General features: G+C 42.8%; 1 protein-coding gene across 6 annotated transcripts in view; it reads right to left on the reverse strand.

The window, feature by feature from the left end:
• Positions 1-19,396, reverse strand: part of LOC146963579 (single-stranded DNA-binding protein 3) — a 40,005-nt gene that overhangs the window by 5,556 nt on the left and 15,053 nt on the right. For 2 of the 6 annotated variants that reach the window (XM_085767786.1, XM_085767789.1), the window contains exons 5-14: positions 7,526-7,615; positions 3,920-4,003; positions 2,429-2,488; positions 2,231-2,297; positions 1,718-1,782; positions 1,237-1,298; positions 1,033-1,078; positions 665-700; positions 504-555; positions 223-293 (exon numbers count right to left, since the gene is read on the reverse strand). In XM_085767786.1, the coding sequence (XP_085623912.1) occupies positions 223-293; positions 504-555; positions 665-700; positions 1,033-1,078; positions 1,237-1,298; positions 1,718-1,782; positions 2,231-2,297; positions 2,429-2,488; positions 3,920-4,003; positions 7,526-7,615 (633 nt within the window). Of the gene's footprint in view, positions 1-222; positions 294-500; positions 556-664; positions 701-1,032; positions 1,079-1,236; positions 1,299-1,717; positions 1,783-2,230; positions 2,298-2,428; positions 2,489-3,919; positions 4,004-7,525; positions 7,616-19,396 lie in introns of all 6 variants that reach the window. The other 4 variants (XM_085767785.1, XM_085767788.1, XM_085767787.1 and 1 more) reach the window with 2 other exon arrangements.

The following is a 19,396-nucleotide window of genomic DNA, read 5'->3' on the forward strand; positions in this document are numbered from 1 at the left end:
TGAGTTGTACTGGTGCCCAGTGATGAGGTTATAAACCCTATTTGAGCTGGATTATTTTTGTGGGCAAGGTTGTGTAATTTTAATCATTACACTAACAATCCATTATTTTAACTCAGTCAATGTGCAGCATTTGAATCTGTTACAAACCTGCAAACTTAAAACCATTAAACACCACTAAAGAGCTTTTTTTTTAAATTAACTTGAATCATATGTTAGACTCACGTTGGGTCTGTTGCCTCCTGGTCCAATAGGATTCATCATTGTGTAGATGTTTTCACTGGAGTTAGTTGAATCTAAAAAAAAAAAAAAAAAAGAGAAAACTTTATTAATATGACATTAGGGAGACATACGTGAAGAATGAAGTGTGAGATCATTCTGCTGATGGTGATTGGTGGAAGAGGGGACACATTCATGCTTGTTAAGTGAGGAGGAAAAAAATGGGAGTGATGTGTGTTTTGAAGTCAAGTTGTTAGTGCTGGGGACATAGTTAGGTGACGCACCACCTGGGCTGGGCATGATGGGAGTTCCGGGTGGACCTCCTCCGCCTGGAGGACCCTGGGGAGCAACCAATGATAGAGGTTAAAATGGCACTTGTCTTCATCACAATAAAAGCATAATTTCATCCTGGAAAGCTGCACTGGCTTGTGAGAGATTTTTAACTCACCACATAGTTTCCTGGAGATGAGGAGGAGTACGCTATCTGCAGGGGGAAAGAGGAAACAGATAATTAGATCTGAGGGTCAGAGGATGCCAAATGTGGGGAGAAAAGATAAGAGGATCATTTTACAATCTAATAAAACCAACACAACAGTCCTGCAGTAAATATCACTTCTGAGAAGCTTGTAAATGTTCAGACTCTGTCAGGAAAGTTTCGTTTTTAACAAAGTTGGAAGTTTATTCAGGCACTGTTGGTACTTTTGTCTGGAGACTGTCCTAGAAAACGTAAAACCACAGACACAACTCTCCAAAAACTGACTGATGGACCCTATTACTATATTTGTGCAACCTCCAAAATCAGAACTCATCACTCACTGAGTTAGCATTAGGTCCTGGCCAAGGCCCTCTTCCTCCGGGACCCCTGAAGAAACAACAGAGACGGAACAGAATAATTAATGGAGGAGAGAAAATGATTAACAGGGAAAAATGAAAATGGTGTGAAGAGACGTGAAACATGAATGACCCCCTTAGTAAAGTGATTTCACTTGCTCCAAGAAGTCTTATGGTGTTTTTACTTACATGTTCATTCCTGGCATCGGACCGCCCATGGAGTTGGGAGGAGGCCTCATGCCTCCGTAATTCTGCAAGAAAAGACAATAAAAAACAAAGTCAGAACAAAACAATAGAAGTTACTTTGGTTTTCCTTGACTGGGGTCTTTGCTTTCTTTTATTCTGGTGATTCTAGCTTCAGGACTTTGGCTTTTGTGCCACATTTCCTGGTGATATAAGACATACATTACTGGACTGACAGCAGCTGCAACACTTAAAACAAACAAATAATCCATCAAACAGCAAACAAGCCAGCCCTGCCCCCGAGTACTGAACCTTTAAGAGCTGCGATATACCCTTCATAGCAATATATCAATGTGTTTAATGTGATGGCAGTTTAGTGACATTAACAAAATCAATATAGTATAATCACCATGTTGGCTGATACTTTTACGTTATCAGATTTATATTTGCGTTGTCTAATTGACGTTAAATTTAGGTGTGTGTCTACCTGTGGACCCATGGCCATTCCTCTGGGAGGGTTCATTCTCATTGGTCCGCCCATGTTAGGATGTCCTGTAGAGACACATGTAAAAGTCACACACCTGACTGCGACACAACTCACATTCACATGCTCATGTACCGTCACATATGGCTCGCCTCTATAAATCAGGAATTAAGACATGTCACAGACAATACTCCATCCTAATCCCATTAGTCGGACCCCTCTGGTCCCCTGAAGCTGTAATCTGCAGCTAAAATCACCACGGAGATTTTCCTGAGCCAGACACACCCAACCGTCCAGTCCACACAGGACAAGAAAGACATTTTTTAACAATCTGTACTAAGTCTGGTGCTTCCTTCATTTGTTTATTAACTGATTAGTCAGAGAGATAGTAGTGGATTTCAGTAATTAAATATTTTCTCAAAGCAATTTGTCAAACAAAAATGCCAAATATTTGCAGGCTCCAGTTTTTCCCCATAAAAGACTTGCAGCTTCTTGCAACATCTATCCCAGTTGTACCTTGCGGTCTTGTCGGGTCCAAACTGTTTGGCAGGAGAGGCTGAGATCCAGGGATTCCCCCAGGAGGCTGAGGAAAGACCAGACATGGAAAACTGATTACCATACTGGCACATTCTTGGCAACACAGAAACTCTGTGAGTGGTTGAAATCAAACATGGGAGTGAGTGAGAAAAGTCAAAATCCCCGTTCCAAGTATACCTGATTTGGCATTCGGAGCGCGGGGCGTGGTCCACCTGGATACCGCGGTGACATAAAAGGCTGAAAAAGAGAAATGGTGGATGGAGGAAGAAAAGGAGGGAAACGGCGGGGGGAGGTTGGAGAGTGGAGGAATGTGGAGAAAAGAGGGACAGAGAGAAAACGACATTTTCATTATTAATAAATCCAGGAGCACTCAGACAGGGGTGTGTGTGTGTGTGTGTGTGTGGGTGGGGGGGGTAGCACCGAGGACACGCAGATGGACACGGTGTGGTGGGAGGATGGAGGATGACACCGAACAGTTGCAAACTCATCACTTCAGCTCGAAAACATCCAAAATACACCTGAGCGAGAATCTATGTTTTGTGATTTTTTTGCAGTGTTTCCCCAAAACACAACAATGTACACTCAAAGCAAAGATTTGTACATGTGCAGGTCAGCAGCGTGTGTGTGTGAAGACCGTGCTCACACAGGTCCCTGCCTGCTGTCACTGTAGTGTAAGCTGATTCTGCTTGTGGTCTGCCTGGCGTAGTGAGAGGCACCTCGGGCCAACAACACCGTTCAGAAAACCTTAGAGGAAGCATGTCCACACTCTCTCGCACACACAAGACAGAAACCAGAAACCACAAGAATTAAGAGCCGCCGCTGCCAAAGGCTAGCTTTACCTCCACTGTGGCATCTGTAGCTACTGTTGTGAATAGGTGCTGAAACGGACGTTGACTGAGGGGGGAAACTTGTACAAGGCTTCATATGCTGAACCTTCTTTTAGGTAGTTGGAGGTTACTATTGTATGTATATATATATATATCTATATATATATATATATATAATATATATTATATATATATATATATATATATATATATATATATATATATCTATATATATATATATATGTGTGTGTAGGGTGCATGTATATATATGTGTGTCCATGTGTTTATGTGACGTGTCCATAGTGCCTGTCCCCCTGTTTTATTTATAAGGTGCTAGAACAAGTAAGCAGAGGGGAGGGGAGGGGAGTGTGCTCTGTATGTGCGTCTGTGTCTCTGTGTGTGTGTGTGTGTGTGTGTGTGTTGGAGTGGAGGAGCAGATAAGTGTGCAACCCCCCACAAGCTGCTCCGGGGGAGGGGCGAGGAGTGAATTATTCATCCCACACAGGGACAGCCGATTGTGGGCCTTGCAGAGAGAAGAGCAGGCCCTGCTGCCTCTGGATGCTCCGCTTTTCTGACGGAGCCGGCAACTGGAGGAGGAGGGGGGCGTGGTGGGGGGGGGGGGTAGACGTCTACGGGGAATCAGCCAGAACAAAACTAGATCTAACGGGGCTCCAGGGTAAGAGGAGGAGAAGAAGAAGAAGAAGTAGAGAGTGTGCGAGCAGTGAATGGAGAGAAAAAAGAGCATGTGTGTGGGCGAGGGGGTGGTGGGGATTTAGAGGGAAGGAAAGAGATGGGGGGTGGGGGGTGGGGGGGTGTTTGAGAGAAAGTGTTTGCATCTTACCTGGCCATGAGGTCCCATCATGGGGTTGCTGGGGTTGTGTGGGGGGGGCTGTGCGTGGGGGGACTGCTGAGAGCCGGGTGGTCCCTTTAAGAAAGAAGAGCGATATCAGAGAGGGGAGGGGCCAAAAAAAGGGGAGGGGAGGGGGTTTACACCTGAAGGAATTACCCGATCAAAATCATAAGAAAGAGGAGAACGAGAAGATGGGAGGGGGGAGGGAGGGGGGGAGTGAGTGGGGAGTTTTTTAGGCTGAGGGGGAAGAAGAGGAGGGGGGAAAGCTGAACATTTTGGGCAGGTGCTTTAAAAATGGCACTCCCTCCCAAAAAATAGATTAGAAAAAATACATAGAATTAAAAGCCACAGCCCATAAAGAAAAAAAACAGTTTTCATTTGACTTTTAAGTCCAAACAAGCTCAGAGGGAAAAAAGAGAGTTAATCATTTGTATTTTGCTGGATGGGCTTCACATGTGTGGCTACAGTGGAAGAGGTGATGGGTGATACTCAGGACCCTCAGCCTCAGGACAGACAGGGGAGTACATGCAGTTCTCCCCTCCACCACTTGGGGGCAGTGTTGCCAAAGGCTGACTCTCAGGCAGCAGCAGGACGGGCACTAGTGGCAACTTCAAACCACAACCAAAGTTTTTCCTGCGTATTGTAAACCTGCTTGAGAATGACACTGTATCCCTGTACACAAAGAGATCGACGACCCCCACACACACACATACACAAGCTCCTTCACACACACACACACACACACACACACACACACACACACACACACCGCTGTGTTATTGCTGACATTTCACCCCAGGACAAGAGGTTAACGACCCCTAATAAATAACTCATTATGCCAGAGTCTCTCTTCCGCTCTATCGCTGTCAGTGTCTTCTTCTCCCCCGCCCCGTTTTGCAATTGTCTGAAGAAAACAAAAAGATGGGCAATTTACAAACAGCACATGGGAGTTTTCCGTGTGTCCCTCGAAGACGCCACATATGGATTTACCTCAGTGAGTCTCTGTGGGGATATCTGTATCTATAGCTGGCTCCAATAGAGCACATTTTAAGGTTGGGAAATACAAAGTCCATTGAGATTTATCCAAGTATCTGCATCCTAAATGACACCAATCACAAGCATACACACATCGATAATAGAAGTTGGCATGGGTCATGAAATCATAAAACTTCCCTGCACCTAAAACTGGAATCAAACTCATTTCTAATTAATCGCTGTGTTCATAAAATGTCAGAAAAGAGTAAAAGCACAAGACAACTTGATTTTTTTTCTTCAAACCAACAGTTCACAACCCCAGGATGCTTAGCCTGCTATCATGTGACAGAGAGAATCATCAAAGCAAATGGCTGCTATGTTAAAAAAAAAAGAAAAAGACACCTAAAACGGTTGATCAGTTATTAATTTCTGATCAGTCTGGATTGATAAAAGTTGCACCTATTTGATCAAACAGTGTCAGATTAAATCAAAAATTCTGCCAGTTTTCTGTTCTTGTACAGCTGCTTGCTCATTTAACATTTGCGCGAGCTAAGCCAGAGTGAGAATAAGAGTTTTGCGTGTTTGTCAAAGTGGAGTATCATAAAAGAAAAAAAAAAAAAAAGTGTTGTTCAGGTGTCAGAATTGTCACAACACTTCTGACATCACAAACTCATGTAATGATCCGCAGCTCTCACAATGAGCATCAGCGATATCTGCAGAAAACAAACCAGAGCTTTCTGTTACATTAAGGTCCCTTGAACGCAACGCATGCACAAACACGCATGCACACACACACACGCACACACAAACACTCGTCCAATCTCACTCCCCCACCAATGTTATAAATAGCACTTCCATGCGCCCCCCTCCCTCCCCCTAGCTTATTCACAGTCGTACTCTCACTAGTATCACCACCGCTGCCGCCCCTCCTCTCCTCTCGGCACACTGCCTCGTTCTCAGCGAGCAAACAACCGAGTGGTAGGTAGCCACAGAGACAAACACCGGGTCACAATTCTTGTGGTGCTGATCTTTCACATTTCCCTTCTCCTCTTCTCTCCCCCACCACCTCCTCCTCCTCCCTCCCTCCCTCCCTCCCTCCCTCCTCCTCCCACCACCTCTTCATCTCTCTCCATCCTCCCCTCCTCTCTCTGTCGAGTCACTCGCTTCTCCTCTCCTACTCTTCTCCACCACCTTATCGTGCCTCCTGCCAAATGCCAGTGCTGTCCATCACACCGCTGCCTCACAGAGAACATGCGTGCGTTGTGTGTGTGTGTGTGTGTGTGTTTTTGTTTGTGACTGTGCGTACATATGCCTGCATGTCTTTTATATAGTATGTGTGTGTGCATGTGTGCGTGTATGTCTGTTTCATTCTCTCTTCTGTACAGACAGCCATTTCCCACACTAAAACCTTTTCCCTTCACAGAGCCGGGACAGGTCAGAGACAGAGACGGGGATGGAGGTGGAGGAGTGGAGGAGAGGATGAATAAGGCAAGCTTGAATCACGAATCGGTTGAACGGCGGCCCGGAGAGAGCAGATGAGTGAACGGCGTGAGCTTCAGAGGCTGTGGTGGGTGTAAATATCAAGAGAGGAATAAACGGTGTTTGGAAAAATGTGGGGATACCAAAAAAAAGAAAAAAAAAGAAAGGGAAGAACAAGGAGAGAAGAAGACCCTGAACTGTAACTGTGGCGTCATCTGATCAAACTCCATTATTGATTTTACACCGAAGGATTTAATTAGTAGAGCCCGACTGACAGTGGGTTTTTCAGATAATAAACGTCACATATCATCAGATCAGCCAATAACGAACATTTTGTGGTAAAGATACAACTGACTGCAGCTGAACAATAAACTAGTTTTATTAGTATTATAACTATGTCAGAGATGTTGTCCTGTGAAAACCACATAACTTCAAAGTTGGTGATGAGAACTTTTCCATAGGAACTGACAAGACGAGGCGTTGGAGATGCATGGTTTTCACAGGACAGAGGGGACAGGATATAAGAGTTATGTTCATTAATAGTAATAACGATAAATATGAACCATAACTCTCAAAACAAACTATAACTCAAATATTCACATAATACATCTGATGTTGCAGTTTACCGCCAAATATATATTCAGTTTATCTGCTAACTTACAAAATGATACACATTCACAAACATCTGGGTTCTGTATTACTGCTCTGATGGTACGAGCCCAGCTATATTTATAAGTCTGACAAGCTGTGCCTGTGCTTCTCCTACAACATCAAGGGGATTTAACATGTCTGACATGTGTTATAAGTGACCCTGAATTCACACTTGACAGGAAAAGTACTAAAGAGCTGTTTGTTACGGGTGAAAAAAAAGAAAAAGAAATGATTAATGTGCTTTAGATGTAGAATTAACTGGTTATAAGTGGGTGGATAAATTCTAAAGGCCAAAATAGCTTTTAAAAAAATATTTACTGAATTTGAAATACAAGACGCCTCTGTCTTAGTGCTTCAGACAGAAATCATCAAAATCTAAATGAATTCATAGTAGAGAGAGAAGTAAGATGCATGAAAGGGTTGGGTTTGAAGGTGATGGAGAGATGGAGGAGTGAGCAGGACAGTGGGGGAGGGGGCGGGGGGGGGTCATACCTGGAAGAAGCCTGGGGGCATGGGACCGCCTGGCATGGCGTCGTTGGGGGGCATGTTGCCCATCACTGGGCTGGGCGCTGCTGCCGCGCTCTGAAATCACACAAGGACAAAAACAAGTGATGAAATGATGAAATGTGCTGTTTGTGTGTCTTTTTTTTCTGTACCAGTGATCTATAGAAACATTTACATATGATGCACTGGCCATCAATTTACTACAGGGGGCAGTGTCTGCACTTACAATCACAGCCCCCCCCCCCCCCCCAACCCCACCACCACCTCTCCCTCCCATCTCAAGTTTAATGGTTAATTCAGAAAAGTGTCTTCTATTACAACCTTTAAACTGTTCCCTCATCTCTGTGTTAGAGAGAGAACAGCATTAACCACCTCATCTCGCTCCGTGGACTAAGACTGAAGGGAAGAGAGAAAGTTCAAGGTAAAATACCAAAATATTATTCTGGTCTTCCTCTCTCCCAGAGCCCATCCTGTGATGTCGCCTGACACACACACACCAGTTAATTGAAGAAAACTGATTTTACTGTCCTATACCCAGCTGTTATTTATAAGTTACAGCTAGTTAGTGTGTGAGCTTAATGAATGCTGTGCATATATGTATATATATTTAACATTTTGGTTTACTTACACTGTGGTGCACTGTTTGATTATTATTCTGATAAAAATGTAAATGTAAATGTTCTTATATGCTAATCAATGCAACAGCAGTGAGGCTTTGCGTAGACTGTGGCAGTTCGTTAACGTCCAACTCAGTCATTGGCTGATTTTGGTATGTGTTGCATATACACTGGATTTGTCAATATATTAGGTACAGCCAAGTACATATACAAATACAACAGGCATGCAAATAATCACGCAAACATTTACTAAGCTTCTAATTGGTTTTATTAACAATGTCAGAGGTGTTTTTTTTCAGCTCTATACCAAGTCTGGAGGTGGTGTTGGATTTAACTTCAGTATATTTGAAAGGTGACTCACTACGGAAAAAAACAAACCACAGTGTGAGCTTTGCATATTTGCACAGTAATTGTAGCTACATAGTTCTCTCTAATATTGAAGCTATGTTTACTAAAGCCTGGTACACACATAAAGATTTTCTAAATCTCAATAGATTTTTTTTTTATCTGTGAGAGACCCCACACAAGAAGATAAAAATCCTTGATTGAACAGTTTCGATCGTATTGTGTGAAGTGTACACTACACTACACACATAAAGGTATGTCTTATGTCTATGACACACTAGAATCTCGTCCCTCTCGCGTGATCTGACGTACTTTGTTGATGGTAGCCATGGAGACAGTCAGCTCACTTCTTTATTGGTTACATTCAATTTCACGTCACATTCTGCGAAGTCTGTGATTCGGGATTGTCGGCTTCCCCCACACACAATTTGACTTGGTCGGAATGGGGAAAATCGGGGCAAAATCAGCTGGATTATCAATGTGTGTGTGGCAGGCTTTATCTTTTATGTAAAGGTTTTGTTACATTTAATGCACAAGTTTAACAGAAAATGATAAATTTAACTTTGGAATGCAACAAATTCACAAATTCTGTCTGTTTTTTGCAGATTTTTCTTTTTTATAAAGTTTATTGGGATGAAAGAATTTATATTTAAATAGGTCTGAACTTGACTGAGGAGAGGAATATGTTTTCTTTTTATTCCCCAATACTGGCAATTTTTTTTAAAAATATTGTTTTGATAAAATTAAAAAAACAAAAAAAACAAGTCAACATTCAATATTGATATAATGTTGACTTCACTGTGGGTGAAATGACTTTAGATGGAAATTCGTCAAGTGTCTTAAAGCATTTACACTTGCATTCACATTGCTTGTAAATAGTATCAAGTCATCAGCAAACAGAGCAGCTGTACTGTTTTCCAATCATTAGAAGTGACACATTGGGAAATCAAAGTCGACTATAACCATAAACTGTCCAATCAATCTGTTTTAAGTTCACAAATGTTTTATGTGATGACTTAAAATAAAATAAATAAATAAAATAAGAAGAAGTATTTTACTATGACTTCAAAATGAGCAATATTGCCATTTTATGACAGTATCAATTATATTTTGCATGGAGTAAATCCAGATTTTACTGGTAAGTGGTTACCGTAACTGGTTTTCTGTCTGTGTAATTGTTCTGTCTGGGAAACAGGTAGGGAAGCAAAGTTTTGAAGGAACATTAATCTTGATGAGGCTAAGTTTGTTTGTTTGTACAGATTTTTGGGCAGATGCAGATCATTTACTGTGGTTTTTTGATTTTTCTTTGCAGAAGCCAGGTGTGTGTTATTTAAAACTGGTCCGTGTTGGGCTCTATGTGTCTCTTAGTGCACTTTAAGTTAAGGAGTTAAGGAGTTTGAGATGTTGTTTAAGTCTGGAGATCTGAAGATGTTTAAAAGCAAAAAAAAAAAAGACAAGTGTATCATTTAGACTTGATGAGAGCAGCTGCCAAACTGACACTAATCATATTACCATATGCAACAACAACACTACTGTTTCCAATCCCCTTTACGTCAGTCAAACAATGTAAAAGAATAAAACTAGAATCTAGGATAGAAGAGGGGAAGAGGGAGGGAGGGGTAGGGTGGAGGTGAGGGGGGGTTCAGCCCGGGAGTTAAATATGATATAACTGTATTCTTGTCAACACACATAGACGGAGACGCATGTTCAGAGTGCTTACATAAGCACACCGGAACAAACGCACACATGAACACACAAGCACATGAGCGCGCAAACACACACACACACAGACACACACACACTCTGAACTCACAAAGAGTTGCATCACAGGCTCATAAAGTGCAGCCCTTCAGTACAGAGAGGCAGACAGGGGAGAACCACAAGCTACAGGACCAGAACAGGGAGGGGGTTTAAGACCCAGGGGAGGGAGTCGCTCTCACAAACACACACACACACACACACACACACACACACACACACACACATATACACACACACACATACACGCATCCTCCGTTCCACCAGCACTCACACACACACACACCTAACGAACGCACTGCATCCATGTGACATATACTGTATGCTTGGACAACAACGCATACTACCAATTACACGGATGTACACAAATACACTCGCTGCCCTTCTTCTCCTGACTATCTGAGACCAACACACAGAAAGAGAAGAAAAAAGAAGAAAAAAATGCACACTCGCACAATGACACACACACACACACACACACACACCTCCCCCCATCTTTATGCTAATTCTGCTAGTGAACATGAGCAGGCCACTGAGTCCCTGGGGAAGAAGCTGGGTCGACTGCCTCTTTCTCTCCTTCCCTCCCTCCTTCCCTCCCTCCTTCTCTCCCTCCTTCTCTCCCTCCCTCCCTCTCATCCATCTCCCTCACTCTCTTCTTCTACACACTTTTCTCTCCATCTCTTCTCCTCTCCGTGACCCCCCTCACTTATTTTTCCCAGCACTGGTGCACACACACACACACAACTACGCACACACACCTTCTCTGTGCCCCAACCCCTGTAAACCCCCCCACCACCACCACCACACTCACACACCACCACCACCACCACCACCCCCCAGTAGGGTGTCAGCAGCTTGCAGAAGCTGTTGCTATGGAGACAGGTCCTATCTGCACTCTGTCCCCCTGGCATCCCCCGCTCCAGGAGCGCAGAGAGAGAGAGAGAGAGAGTGAGAGAGAATAAGACGATGTAGGGGAGAGAGAGAGAGAGAGAGAGAGAGAGAGAGAGAGAGAGAGAGAGAGAGAGAGAGAGAGAGAGAGAGAGAGAGAGAGAGAGAGAATAAGACGATGTAGGGGAGAGAGAGAGAGAGAGAGAGAGGGAAGGCACAAGAGCGAGATAGAGGAGAGAGTGAGTTAGAAGATACAAGAGTGAGGCAGAAGAGGGAGAGAAAAAAAAAAGATGATGATAGGGAAGAAAAACAAAGAAATTAATGCTACACAGAGAGAGATTCTGTTCACAATCAATCACCTGGTCTTATTATTGTTGGAGACTATTAATGACCAGCGACGTGCCTCTGTATTCTCCAGTTTGCCGACTGAAATTGAATGCAAACTAAAAGCACACAGAGGGTGCAGTTGCCACCAGCAAAGCGTAAGGTAGATTTAGTATGCAGTCGGTCTTTATTAAAACCATCTGGCCTGGGGAAATACAAAAGGATCCAACAGTGCTTTTTAGTTTTTTTGTAGTGGCACCCACAGTACTGCCTATATCTACCTTTCAATTTCAACTCCGAGCTCAGAAGCAGGAGACTGTCAGACTTGCCTCGTTGAATCAGAAACAACTTGATTCAACCGAGAAAGTAAATCTACAGGAATTTGTTTTCTTGATGGCGGTGCAGGTAAATAATGACTGCTAATGCAGACAGAGGAGGAGGAGAGAGAGAGAGAGAGAGCGTACTACCTATATGCAAAGAAGCAAGTTAGAGAAGACAGCACAATCCACAGACATCAGTGCTGCACTAATTAGTTGATATAATGAACACAGAGTTTTGTAGTTGAGTTGAATTATTCATTTTCAGGCTGGATGTATGGAAAAGTCTGTGCGCAAAGGAAGCGCTGGGTGGCGGCACAACTTGAAAGGGCTTTAATGCCCGACATGCAGCAGAAAGGAGAAGAATACGTTTCTTTCATTGAAGCTGGCTGAAAGTTCAACAAAAACCCACGGGACACATTTTCACATGTGTGGGAATATTTACACTGTTAAAAACCGTAAACTAAATTTTAATGGCCTCTTCTCGGCGGCACTGCACAAAACGTGGCGTCAAAACCATCACACAGCCACGTCTGCACAAAAAGTAATATTAGGTCAGTTTTTATGTCATCAATAATATAGTACCTGGACTGCAGGCCCCAACTGTACCTCATCCTTGTGGCTGTGATGGGTCTGAATGGAGAACCATGACTTTTTTTTTCTTTCTTCTTTTTTTTTTTACAGTGTAATGCAACATCAGTCATCCTGTCAGTCTCTTCATTAAGGATCTAAACACTGGTTCACTGTTTTAAGTAAAACTTCAATTGTATTTTGATTGAAAAGCTCAAATGACTTGGCTTCATGTTCACAAATACGATTTTCTTTGCTAGAATATGAATTATTAGGTGAGAAAAGAAATATTAATGTGGTAGTTAAAATAAACAGTTGCTCTCAGTCTAATCTGTACAGATGGAGGTCATGGTAGAGGTTCGCCAAAAATCGATCATAACATTTATATATTATCAACAGAAAAGATGTTTAATTGAAGCACAAAAAAAGATTTCATTCAGATGTTTTTTTTTCTTCCTTTTGCTTTTCCAAATAAAAATGCACTTGATGATTTTATGACAAGTGCACTCAGCGGTTGAAGACAGTCCACTAGTTCCTCCCTTTTGTAATGACACATCAGAGTAAAGCATTAATTGGACGCCCCGGTGGCCTCGCAGTCGAAGACACGGAGGAGAAACCACATCATCTGAATTCTGCTCGAGACCTTTGTTGCATGTCATCCCGCTGTCTCCCCTCACGTTTCCTGTTTCTATCTCTCTCTCTGTCTGTCTCGCTCTACTGTGCACTTTAAAACAAAGGCGAAAATGGGCCTCCTGGTGGACTGGCAGTTTCACTGTAATTGTAGCATCTCCACTTCAGTTCCGGCCTTTGTCTCATGTCACCTTTTAGCTATGCAAAAATGGCACCAAAAATGATACTTAAAAATTGACTGTCCCTTAAAATACTCTGAGTAAAAGTAGAGGTTGGCGATATATATCGCCTCCGATATTATCGTAAATATTGTTTTGACAATGTGCAATTTTCCATTATTGTGTATTTATACTATGTCGAAAAGAAAACAATAGACGGTAAGGAGAGGCGCATGAAAGTCCTCATTCGCCAAATTCATGCCTCAGAAGCCAATCAGTGGGCAGGATTCAGTCACATGGTGGTAACGTGATCTCCTACAAACAGTCTCGGTGGCAACCGTAACACAACATCATCTTGCACGGAGGAAATATGACCCATTACTTTCAATGCGGACAATGTGTACAATGCGGACAATGTGTACAATTCACCTCAGCAGATAACCTGACTCATTTAATGTCTCCACACTGGAGTTTAACTGGGGGTCTGTTGAATGCTTAAGTTCACAGCAAATAAACAAGAGCTGTTGTTCCGAAAAGCTGTGTCTATCCATAGATGTCCTGGTAAGCAAGTTGAGTTTTACAACATATTTTGTAAAACAAAAAACCAAAATCACATTTTAAAGGATATCATCAGATTACCATTATCAGATAATTGAAAAAAAAAAATTGAGATATTTATTTTTTGCCCTTATCGCCCACCCCTAAGTAAAAGCAACAAAGAGCACAAGAGTATTGATCATTGAATTGACCTGTTTGTCAACAGTCTTCCATTTAACTTGGGATGCAACAGAACAAAGTTCTCAAAATAAAATGCATCCATATTTCCTGGAGCTGAAACGACTGGGTAATTTATCAATCGGTTGATTAAAATAAATGAGACTCCAACAGTCTTGATGGCTGATAAATCGTGTAAGTGATTTTTCAAAGCAAACCTGCAATAAAAAACCAAAACACTGAAGCCAACAGCTCAAAATGTGGATAACGGCTGCTTGTCTTTTCGATTCATTGCTGAAGTAAATCATTAGTCGCAGCGCTAAAATATTCAGAGACAATGTAGCTGAATGCGTAACTGGCATGTCTTCACTCTGAGGTAGGCATCAGTTGGCTGCGAGCGCTTGAGGTACTTCCTCCACAGGGTTCCTACATGATATCTGGCTCTGGTTTGTTTGGGAAGCAGGTTTAGATCTCGCTTCACACCATAAAGCTGCAAACATGTACTGTAATATAAAGCTGCAACCTCTGATTCCTATAGTAAATATTCACTCTCAACCCCGGGGTTCATCCCGTGTAATAAAACTTCATCCGCCCCTCTGTGACGCTGCGACGGCATCTTTGTGGCAAAATATTTCAAAACACGCTGACGCCTTCATCTGAAGTCGTTTCTCCTCATAAGGATGCCCCGATGTGCTCGCTTTTTTTTTTTTTTTTTACTCCTCGGTGAAAGCCTACGATGTTTATGAATAATCCATCAGAGAACAAAAGACTAATGATCTGATTGGCTGCTACGGTACAGTATGTAGATGGGCTATACAGAAAAACATTGATCCCTCCCTCTCCATTTCCCTCTTCCTCTCGCTCACCCATAGGACCTACCGGACAGATCAATAGTGCTCAACACATTATTGACCTCTGCCTGATACCTTTCACAGGGCTAAAGACAGAGACATAAACACTGGATGGAGAGAGAGAGAGGGGGAATGACGAGACGGCAAATGTATCTGTGTGTGTATGTGTGTCTGTATTTATGTGTGTCCCTGCCTGGAGAGGGGACTAATCTACATTCTGGTTCACACTGATATGTACCTCATCACTGTCTCCTTGACCTGCTGTCCTTAGCGCACAGAGAGAGGGAGGGAGAGGAAGAGAGAGGGAGGGGGGGGTGAAGGAGTGAGGATGGGAGAGACTTGAGTGTGGAGACGGGAGGGAAAATAGCTGACTGTGGTGATCTGGCTAATTTATCAGCCCAGTCAAAACAGTGTGTTTCGCTCTGAAGCAACAGGATACGGCTGCTACTCTCACCGTCACGTCTGACAAACAAATGCACACACACACATACACACATTCACACACAAACACACACACGCATACATAGACACGCATGCACAATCTCTCTGAAAGCCCAGCTGGTCCTCAAAACTGGCAAAGACATGCGCACCAAACACACGCTTCCCCAAAAGCTGCTGCCAAGGTAGTGGTACTGAACCAGACAGGCGGACTCGTGCGCGCACAAACACACACACATACACACACACACAAGCATGCACGCACGCCGGATGACAGCACTAATACATGCTGCAGACACAACATCCACTTAGCCAACACTCCAGAGGGAAGGCAGCGAGGCCGAAAGACAAGAATATGAGGGGAACGAGAACAACTGTGGACTCCTGAATATAGCTTTGACTCAAGAAGATGGATGTTTCAGTTCTTCTCCTTACTCCAAACTACCGTATAATAATTTATTTTCCACTCATAAAAAAAACAAAAAAAGAACTTCCTACTTCTTGACCCCGCTTCAGTCTGGGGTCAGGATTTCCAAACAGCTCCCCTTCAGCTGATTTACAGTCAGTCCATCGCTCACTTCACTACAGCAGCCACTTACACAGGACTCAACCTGCTTCCTTAAATTCAGGAATACCGTCTCTAACGTCCGCAGCGCTGCTCCGTCTCGGCTTTAAATAAGGCGATAAGCTGCATCCAAACCCAGTGTATGGAGAATTCCTCCAGAGACAACTGACATATTACACAACTGTTGTCAAACTCGGTCAATTGCATCTTGAATTATGATTTCAAATATAGATCTTTACTTCAATGTAAATAAACTCAAGTCAAGTTCTCTCTCATTTTTCCTTCGTATTCTACTATTCTATAAACCTAAGTCATAAAACACTTTGTGTATAGCACTTTCCTTACCAGTGTCACAAAGGTCATCATTTTATATTATCATAAAGGTCTTAAGACCCAAAATACTTGTGAAAAGTTTGGATCAGTTTGCCATGAACTATCAAATTTTATTTTATATCCACAAATCATTTACAGTTGTTAGTTTAATATAGTCGCTTTTTTCCCTCTTTCCATTACACTAGATTCTTCTGGTTGCAGAGAATAGGATAAACAAAGGTTCATGCACAATTCACGCAGCCGTCTAGTGTTGTGTTAGGACATTTCTATGCATCCATGAGCTGGTTTATAACTTTTTGAAGGTTTTCTCTTTTTAAAAACTGCAGTGTAACCGACATGTGCCAACTGTAACTAATACGTCTTTGGGTTTAAAATTCTCATGAATATTTAAGGCAATGAGAAAAACTGAAGTTACACCTGTGTCATTCTCCCAGACATCAGACGGTGCTGAAACCCTCCAAAATGTAAATTCTGAAAAAGTGTCACTGGGTTTTTACAATAATGTTTGCACTTGGAAAAAAGAAGGTTAGTTTAGAAAAGCAGATGAAAACTTTAATTACACAAAAGACAATACTTTGAATTATGACATTTGCCTAAGTGTAATAAAACTAACCAAGGGGGATTCAGAGGAAATATGACGTTTGAATAAATGTTAGAACCTTTACCTTTGCTAAAATAGGAGTAATGATAGTTCTTTTAGTTTCCTACAATCCACAGACATAAAGCTGTCTTTAGAGGTATAGCTTTACAACCGCCCCCCCCACACACACACACACACAGATCTCCTACAGTTATGTGATTTCAAATAAAAAGAGAATTAGATCTATCATCCATTTCCCTCCCTCTTCCTCTCTGTTTTGACATTTGCCCACTCAGCTCAATTTTCAAATACCTCACTGTGTCTTGGTTGTGTCTTCTCGTTGACTACGCTGCCCTCTCCTCCTCGGCACTACTAGGCATTGTGGGTAAACAGCTAGATTAGCCAATCAATCTTCCCTCGGGAATGGAGGTAGTACTGGTGGTGAGGGGGGTCAGAGAGAGGGGAAAAAGAGAAGAAGAGTTGGGAGCGAGGGAGTGAGCGATAAGGCGAGTGAGACGAGAGAGAGGAGAGGGGGCGGACTCGTGTGCTGGGTGAAGGAGAGAATAAGAGATATAGTAAAGCAGGGTGGGAGGAGAGAGAAAAAAAGGCGGCGTGTGGAGGAGAATGTACATGGAGAGAGAAAGAGGGGGAGGGAGGAAAGATGCAGATGTGGGGGTGTCGCAGAGAAACCACAAGCTGCATGAACATGAAAACATGATGCGAGTTGCACAAAATGCAGCAGAGAGGGAGGCAGAGAGAGAGAGAGAGGGAGAGGGAGAGAGATGGGGGGGTGGGAGTGAGAGAAACGTGGGCAGATGTGTTAAGAAAGAGTGAAGAGCAACAGTGCAGGTAGAAAAAAAAATTAAAAATCAGAGGATCAGTGTGATGAAGGAGTGAAGAAGAGGCTAAAGAATATGATTGGAGGTTGAGCGCTGTGCTGCTGGCAGCAGGTTTAATACCGCACATGAATTCACACCTGTTTATACGTTTTTTCGTTTTGGGAGGAACACGTGGTCGCACCATTTCTGGCTCGCGATTCCTCAAAGCCACACAATGCATATTCCTAATCCATCTTCACAGGTTGCATACATCCTCTAACCTACATCTATTTCTATGCGCATTTTTTCAGGTTGTGCACAAAGCAAAAGAAAAGCTGAAATTTCTAGGAAAGAGTTGGCAACCAGGCAAAAAGAAAGTTGTGAGGTTTTCTTTTTTTTTGGGGTGGGGGGGGCCTCAGCTGAGGTCGAAAAGTTGATAAAATGCATAAAATATGATTTTGACGCATATGATGTATGTGACTTGACTGTTAGTTGTGTGTAACAATGAGCCGCCAAAAGCTCAGAGACAGAACCTAACAGGGATGTTATCAGGATTTAACGCTGATTAAAAAAAATTCAATCAGTCTAATTAATTAATTACTAAATGACATGATGTTTGAATAATGTATGGCATGTTGTATTATCGTCTATGGAGATGACAGGCAGGCCAGTTAAAAATGAACCAGAGGACACTCAATGGGACAAAATTAACTCCTGGGTGTAATTACGTGTGTTCAATTAAAGTATAAAATTCACCTTTTAACTTTCTAATTTCACATCAAATCATTAATATCGTTAAAATCATTCATATCATTAAATAAAAAAAGGATCATATTAATGTCAGTGACTTTATCGATGCATCACAATAGAGTGAGGTGCTTAAAGCCTCAGGGATAAAAACCAGTAAATTCTGTATTTAACGTATGTAAAGCCACTTAAGCCTCAACTTAACGCCAGCATAAACAGATAAATTAAAAAGACGTCAGAATATTGATGTGAATGTATATCCGAGGGGAAAACATCCTCTACCTGATCTCTGTAAAGCTGCCTCTTTAATTGGTGCATAAGATGCCCGAGTAACAAACCCAGAACTTGACATTGTCTAACTATCGCGTCCAACTCGGGGTTTCATAACCAGTGTCAGGACTTGAGGTAGAAGTACCGTAGCCTCAACGGCAACCATGAACCTTTGCTGCGTCTCGGCACCCAGCAGAGAGAACTGTGATAATGCCTCTTAAATGCTGGCTTGCAATCTAGCAATCCTCAAAAGACTAAGAAACTCTTTTGAGGTAAGGTGAAATATTTTTTTTCTTCCGATGCCTCTAACCGACTCGTTCTTTTGAAACCAGGAGAAAAGGACCTGTGCTCAGAGACTAGCCTCGGGGGGCTGGAGCCAAAATTAAACCCTTCCCGTCTCCTTCGCTTTATCACTGTTCGGAGCAGACTCCAAGCAACCGTGTAGCACACCCATCCACATCTACACACATGCATACACACAGGGTTAACTGGCACACTGGCTGGCACTGAGGGTGTGAGCCCCTCAACCCTCCGTCTTTGGGCCGGCTGCCAAAGATGCCCCCTGTCCAAAAATACAAACACACACTCACACTCACACACACAGACACACACACACAGGCACACACACACAAATCCCTGGCTTAGCCTCAGCCCAGTGCTGGGATTACCGGATTAGAACTCTATTCCATTATCTCCCCACACTATACAGTACACACACACACACACGTACACACGCACACACACTGTCTTGGCTGGAGAGCAGAGGCTGAAGACAGACGCACAGTGTCAATCACAACACATGACATTTTCACATGAGAGGATACAGTTACAGTTTGGCCTCACGGTGCAGAAGAAAACCCGTCTTTACATTATTATTGGGCCCCGTGGTGGAGCCGTTATTATTAGGACTCGGTCTGCAAATGACCTGAGCCCAGA

This window comes from Trachurus japonicus, chromosome 22 (assembly GCF_045865225.1).
Source record: "Trachurus japonicus isolate A0001 chromosome 22, Traja_1.0".
Classification (NCBI taxonomy): Eukaryota; Metazoa; Chordata; class Actinopteri; order Carangiformes; family Carangidae; genus Trachurus; species Trachurus japonicus.